The 7,237-nt window shown below is 47.5% G+C and overlaps 1 protein-coding gene across 1 annotated transcript in view; it reads left to right on the forward strand.

Annotated features, from left to right (window-relative positions):
* Window positions 1-6,657, forward strand: part of FXR2 (FMR1 autosomal homolog 2) — a 33,879-nt gene extending 27,222 nt beyond the window's left edge. The window contains exons 14-17 of the mRNA XM_061588641.1: window positions 1,986-2,186; window positions 5,880-5,975; window positions 6,079-6,188; window positions 6,426-6,657. Of these exons, the coding sequence (XP_061444625.1) occupies window positions 1,986-2,186; window positions 5,880-5,975; window positions 6,079-6,188; window positions 6,426-6,527 (509 nt within the window). The 3' untranslated portion in view covers window positions 6,528-6,657. The remainder of the gene's footprint in view (window positions 1-1,985; window positions 2,187-5,879; window positions 5,976-6,078; window positions 6,189-6,425) is intronic.
* The last annotated feature ends 580 nt before the right edge of the window (window positions 6,658-7,237 follow it).

Below are 7,237 nucleotides of genomic sequence, written 5' to 3' on the forward strand. Positions count from 1 at the left end.
TAAAGGTGTCCCTTATTTCACTTGCAGCACCCTCAGTTCTCTCTACATGTTCCCCTCCGTACCCTTCTGCTTTCTTTGAAGAATTGTAACAATTTTCTAGTACCTACTATGTATTTATTTATTTATTAAGTTTATATCCCACCCTTCCTCCCAGAAGGAGCCCAGTGGGGCCAAACAAAAACACTATTTACAACTCTAAAACATCTTAAAATTAAGACTTTAAACATATTAAAACAAAATATCTTTAAAAACATATTAAGACAAATAAAAATACATTTTTAAAAAAGCATTAAACATCTAAAATTTTGTATTTGAACTTTAATGTTGTACGTCGCCTAGAGTGGTTTCGGCCAGATAGGCGACACAAAAATTAAATTTATTATTATTATTTATTAAAAAGCAATTCCAACACAGACACAGACTGGGATAAGGTCTCTACTTAAAAGGCTTGTTGAAAGAGGAAGGTCTCCAGGAGGCGCAGTGTTCGACTGGGTATATAAAGGGTGAGACGATCTTTCAGATACCCTGGTCCCAAGCTGCGTATGGCTTTGGACACCAAAACCAGAACCTTGAACTTGGCTCAGTAGCTAATGGGCAGCCAGTGCAATTATTTCAGCAGCAGAGTAATATGTAGGTGATACCCTCCCTGGCGAGCAGTCTTGCTACCGCATTTTGCACCAGCTGCAGCTTCTGGACCAACCTCAAGGGAAGCCCCACATACAGCACATTACAGTAATCCAGTCTGGAGGTTACCAGTGCATGGACAACAGTGGTCAGGCTATCCTGGTTCGGAAAAGGGGCACAGTTGTCTTACCAGCCAAAGCTGGTAAAAGGCACTCCTAGCCACTGAGGCCCAAGCTTCTACCAACAGAGTTGGATCCAGGAGTACTCCCAGTCTACAAACCTGCTCTTTCTAAGGGAGAATGACCCCATCCAGGGCAGGCAATTGACCAATTATCCAAACTCTGAAACCACCAACCCACAGCGTCTCCATCTTGCTAGGATTGAGACTCAGCCTTCATCCAGCTCACCACTGAATCCAGGGCTTGAATGGCCTCTCCCGATTCAGATGTTACAGAGAAATAGAGCTGGGTATCGTCAGCATACTGCTGACCCCTTGCCCCACATCTGCTGATAACTGCTCCCAAGTGCTTAATATAGAGGTTAAACAGCATGGGAGACAAGATGGTACCCTGCGGCACCCCACAGCGCAGCTGCCAGGGGGCCAAAAGACAGTCACCCAATGCTATTCTCTGAGAGCGACCCTGGACAGTGCCTCCAATACCCATCTCACCAAGTTGGCTCAGAAGGATACCATGGTCAATGATATCAAAAGCCGCTGAGAGATCAAGTAAGAATAACTGGATTGCACTCCCTCTGTCCTTCTCCCAATAAAGGTCATCCATCAGGGTGGCAAAGGCCGATTCAGTCCCGTAGCCAGGCCTGAACCCAGATTGGAATAAGTCAAGATTATCTGTTTCATCCAAGAATAGTTGCAATTGCTGTGCCACAACCCTCTCAATCACCTTCTCTAAAAGGGGGGGGGTATTTGCGACTGGGTGGTAGTTGTCACAAACCAGTGGGTCTGGAGCGGTTGGATCGCCGCCTCTTTCAGAGTGCCTGGGTCCATCCCCTGTCACAAAGACATGTTGACCACACCCTGGATCCACTCAGTCATACCACCTCGGCAAGCTTTAATAAGCCAAGAAGGGCAAGGGTTGCAAGGACATGGTGCCGGCAAGCACCTTGTCCATGTCATCAGGCTGCATTGACTAAAACTGATCCCAAGTGCACTAGGGACACTTGTGGATCCCTTGCCCCATTCAAGCCCACAACAAATGGATTCATATTTCAGGTTTATATCCGGAGTAGACCCATTGAAATTAATGGGAGTGATTTCTTTAACGTAGAGGCAAGTTGCCTCCCCTTCGGTGTCGCGCCTCTTCCCAAGTGGACTGGCTGACACAAGACCTCTCCCTATACAGTATTAAAAGACCCCGACAGCAATCCATACAGCCTGCTGGACAACACCGAAACAGACCAGACGGCAGACACAGATGCCAGTGAATCGCAGCCAGTCAGCAACCGCCGCCGCCGGTCCCGCCGACGTCGCACCGATGAGGATGCCACAATGATGGATGGGGCCCTGGAGTCAGACAGCATGTCTGTCAGCGAGAACGGTGTGGGTGAGTGTCGGAAGGAAGGGGCCATTCCCACCCATAGCTTGTGGGGAGGGAGCTGTAGAAGAGCTGGAAGTTGGGACCTCCCCATAGGGTTGGAAGAATGACTGTGAAAGATGGGACTTGTGGGTCCTCTTGGTGGATGGTGGCCTGTCTAATGGGGCTCTGGCCACCCATGTCTGTCTCCTGCGTCAGCCAGTGGTGCTGCTGGTCCTTCTCACCAGGGTGCCGACTTTGGTTGTAATACTGCACCTGTGATCACTATGGAACTGGGTCTGCTTCGGCTCACGCCTGGCCAGTTGAGCGTCTGTGTCAATGGAATACGAGGTGGGGCATGTGGGGGCCAAAAATCCTAACTCTGTCTTAGTTCAGGGGAGATTTTGGGATTATGATAGAGAGCGGAACAAGCCGTAACTCAGGGTACACTAGTGGTGGGAAAAAGGCACATTCCATGCCAGAAGCTGTTAGGATTGTAAATAAAGCTGCTGCAGCCATGAAACATTTCTATATATTTGTGATGCAGCTGCACTTGTAATATTGCCCATTCCTGGCCAGTCCATCTCAAAAAAGAGTGTTATACAGCTGAAAAAGTGCTAAACAGGGCAACCAAAATAGTGAGAAGGGTGATGACATCTTCCCTATCAGGGAAGTTTGGGGCTTTCTCATTTAGAACAAAAAAACAATTGGGGGTGGGGTGAATGTGGTGGAAGTGTATAAAATTATGCATGGTCTGGAGATGGCCGGTCTCATAATAATAGCACTGGAATTTGAAGTTATCCTGTGGAACGGATGGGTTGTGGGCAGATGAAGGAGACATGCTTTTCAAAACGAGAAAATGTTACAGGATGTGGTGATTGCCATGGGCGTGGATAACTTAAAAGACATCAGACAAATTAATAAATGAGGACAGACATACCCACCGCTACCAACCATGATGGCTAACTGAACCCTCTGTTGTGTTCAGAGGCAGGATATGTTGCCCTTACTCCTTTGCGTGTGGGCTTCCAAGAGGCATTGGTGTTGAAGTGTTTGCGTTGTTGCGTGAAACAGCATACATTACGTTGGAGTTAAGTTGAGCAAGAAACTTCTTCAGAGCATTAGATCATGTTAAGAGTCTTTATTAAGACATTACGGCCAAAGGCTTAAGAGTAAATACATGTAGAGTTTCTTCAGTCACCCCCCCTTCTGGTACATCTCTCTCCAAAGGTAAACACAGAAGACAACCTCTCAGTTCAGAGGCAATACACAGAAGACTCAGCTCAACACAGATAGCTGCTAGAACTTTTCCCAGTCTATCGCGATGGTTACCATAGCAACGGCCTTGGCTGTCCGTTCCCAGACTGGGCAAAGACATAACTCCCCCTAGCTACAGTTTTTCAGACTTGATGGAAAACAAACTCAGTGACAGTGCGGTTCAATGGTCAACAATCCCTCCTTTTTCCTATCATGTCTGTAACTCATTACAACAATAACAACAATACATTTCTCCAATACATCTTGCAATACAGCTTACATTGCAGTACAGTTCAGAACATCTCTGTACATTTAGCTAACACTTTATTCAATCAAACTTTGGCTGAACACATGTCATATATAACGTGTCAGGATCCATTTCAACCAGTTTGTGCATTCCAGGACTGGTCACTAATCCCACAGTGAATCTTTCTGGCGGTTTCAGGCACTAGGACTTTTGCTCTCTCTGCCCCCCCATTTGAGCTGGTACTTGGCACAGCCTGCGCAGGAGATTCCATTTCCTCAGCCTTGCGTTTCTTAGATCTACGTTTCCCACAAATGAGCTCATTTAATGCATCCCTGAGAGGAATATGTGTGCCCTCCACCTTTATGTCTGGATTTGGCTTAAATGTTTGTGATTGTGTGTCATCTGACCCTGTAAGAATGACTGTTTCCCTTTGATCCCAAGGTTTTTCTGAGACTTTAATGCTTCTGCTCAGAATCAACTGCTGTGTTTCTGACAACCAAACAAATTCTTGTTGTTCTCTGGGTGCAAGCTTGCCTCTTCTTTTTCTCTGTGGAATGTGTACCCGGCTGCTTTGCACTCTCTTAGGCATTAACCTGATTGCATTACATGAAGATTCCATGTGAGCAGTAAATACTGACTGTGTGCCTTTTACAGCTGTCTTTTTACAGCTCTGGCGGTCATTCCCTTTCCGCCCCATTAAACTCAAAGCATCAGCACACTTCACACCCATGGTCATTCTAAACTGCCCCTGTGTCATGAATCCCTGGCAGACAACTTTGCCTCTTCTCTGCACAAAACATTTTCCTCTATCAAATGTTACACAATACCCAGAATTCACCAGTTTTCTGACTGACAACATGTTATGATTCAGTTCTGGTACAAACAAACAATCTGACAGTATTCCCAAATTGTCAAATCTCACCAGACCTCGGGCTTCCACAATCTTTTGCGATCCATCAGCTAGTTGCACAAAATCCTGCACGTCTTCTGAAGTGTAAAACAAACTTGTCTTTGATTAATATATGGCTTGCCCCGCTGTCAACAATCCAGTCAACAGGTGCTAAATCTTGAGACTTCTGTTTACAAACAAAGTTCACACTTCCCTGCTTCAAGCCTCCGTCCCTGGAGTTGCGCTTGACTGCACAGTCTCTTTGAAGATGCCCACGAGCCCCACAGGCATAACAAGCCTTTAACAGCTGCTGCTTGTAATCCTGTTTGCTTTCGACAGCCTCCTTCTGCACGGCTCTCTGCGCCTTCTGCCTCCGCTGCCATTCCTGGGACAAATCCTGCAATGCGTCCCACATCTGTTTAGCCGATGGCTCATCTCTCACACACATCAGCTGAGAATCCGATAGAGCCAAGATTATAAACGCCTGCGCCCTCTGATCTTTGCGCTTCCAGGCCGCGGTCAATACCGCCGGGGGTGGCCCATCTATAATGTCCCATAAATCCTCTTTTATCAGCAAAGCCCGCATCCTCGGCTTCCAGCTGCCATAATTCTTTTCCGTCAATCTTTCCATTGGCAAGCCTCCCCCAGACAGGTTTACAGCCATGTTGCTCACCTCTGTCTGGTACAATCAGTCAAGCTGCCCTCTGGAACTCCGTCTGCCGTTCAGACCAGCAACTTACTCCCGTGTAATGCGCTGTGGATCTGGGCCCATAACCCTGTTGAAGTGTTTGCATTGTTGCTTGAAACAACATACATTACGTTGGAGTTAAGTTGAGCAAGAAACTTCTTCAGAGCATTAGATCATGTTAAGAGTGTTTATTAAGACATTACGGCCAAAGGCTTAAGAGTAAATACATGTAGAGTTTCTTCAGTCACCCCCCTTCTGGTACATCTCTCTCCAAAGGTAAACACAGAAGACAACCTCTCAGTTCAGAGGCAATACACAGAAGACTCAGCTCAACACAGATAGCTGCTAGAACTTTTCCCAGTCTATCGCGATGGTTACCATAGCAACGGCCTTGGCTGTCCGTTCCCAGACTGGGCAAAGACATAACTCCCCCTAGCTACAGTTTTTCAGACTTGATGGAAAACAAACTCAGTGACAGTGTGGTTCAATGGTCAACAATTGGGCTGGTCACTATGGGGAAATGGGACATGGCTCTTCTCTTGGCTCCCAACATGCCTTGCTGCTCATTGACTTGTGTGAGACTTCTGCTCATCTCCCTTTGTCTGTCCTGAGTGAGTGTCGTCTGCCTTTTCTCTCTGCCAGAGGAGGAGTCTAAACCTCAGAGACGGAATCGAAGCAGGCGCCGGCGTAACCGTGGCAACCGTGTGGACGGCTCGATCAGTCGGGACCGCCAACCAGGTATTGTCTGAGGCTTGCCTTCTTCCTTCCAAGAGATTCTGTGCTGCAAGCTGCTCCGGCTTCCTGTGTGACCTTGACGTGCCCTTTCCTTTCCTCCCAACAGTCACTGTAGCAGATTACATTTCCCGGGCAGAGTCTCAGAGCCGTCAGCGCCCCCCATGCAAAGAAAGCCAGGAGGAGAAGTCAGCTGAGGACAATGCACCTAAGCAGAAGGTGGGGTGAATGTGGGAGGGCTTTGTGTACCCAGAGGGCTGTGTGAATTCCACAACTCCAGACTCTGGAGCAAAAACTGGCAGCTTCCGGGAGCAGCCAGAAAAGATTTACTTTGTAATATTAGGGCAGGGGGTGACAGGAGAGCAAGAGAAACAAATTTGATCGAAGCTGCAGCCACGTGTCTCTCCTTCTGTGTCTGCAAAGTGGTCACCTCCTGTTGTATGGTATCTCTTTCAGGTTGAGGCCACCAGCAAGGTTACCAACGGCCCAACAGAGAACGGGGAGCATGCTGCCGCCAGCAAAGAGGAGGTGGCTGCCATGGTGAACGGGGTGTCCTAAGCACCCCTCGAGTCGCGGCCGGCTGAACCCTCCTCTTAAAGAAATGAAACAATCCCTACTTTTCACCTGCTTGCAACATCTTAAGAGAAACGAAATAAATGCCACACCAATCTCTTGTTTAAGAACAAAACCATTATTTAAAAAACAAATCAACCCAACCCCAAGGTAATTATCTAGTGCTCGTTAAAAGCTTGCCAAAGACGGGGAAAACTCTTTTCACCACAGCTCTCAACACACCTGGTTAAGCTTCAGCAATGGCAGCCAGACAGGGCAGTTAAAACCCTCTTCTTTCTTTCTGCCCTCTTGTTATGTCAAGCGCTGGTTCTGATGCTACCTGAGCTCATTACCCCTCTTCTGGGAGGCACACACAGTGGGGGGAAAATACTATGACTTACATGCATCTGTTTTTGGTGACTTTAAAGGTTTTTTTTGTTTTGAACAAATGTGAAGAAAAAAATAACCGGCTATTCAAACTGGAGAAGAGAGGGGGAGAGAAACCTGTGCCTTCTGATGATGCAGACGCACGTGCACACACACACACACGCACACGCACACACACACAGTCGCGCAGAGTGCTCTTGCTTTTCCCCTTGACTCTTTGCCTAGTTAAAAACCGAAGGCAAGGGCCCAGTCATGTCAGAGAGCGAGAAGGAGGGCTGGCCCGCCCAGGGCAGAGGGTGCTGAGGTTGTTCTGATGAACCCCTTCCTCA

This window comes from Rhineura floridana, chromosome 11 (genome assembly GCF_030035675.1).
Source record: "Rhineura floridana isolate rRhiFlo1 chromosome 11, rRhiFlo1.hap2, whole genome shotgun sequence".
NCBI classification, from domain to species: Eukaryota; Metazoa; Chordata; class Lepidosauria; order Squamata; family Rhineuridae; genus Rhineura; species Rhineura floridana.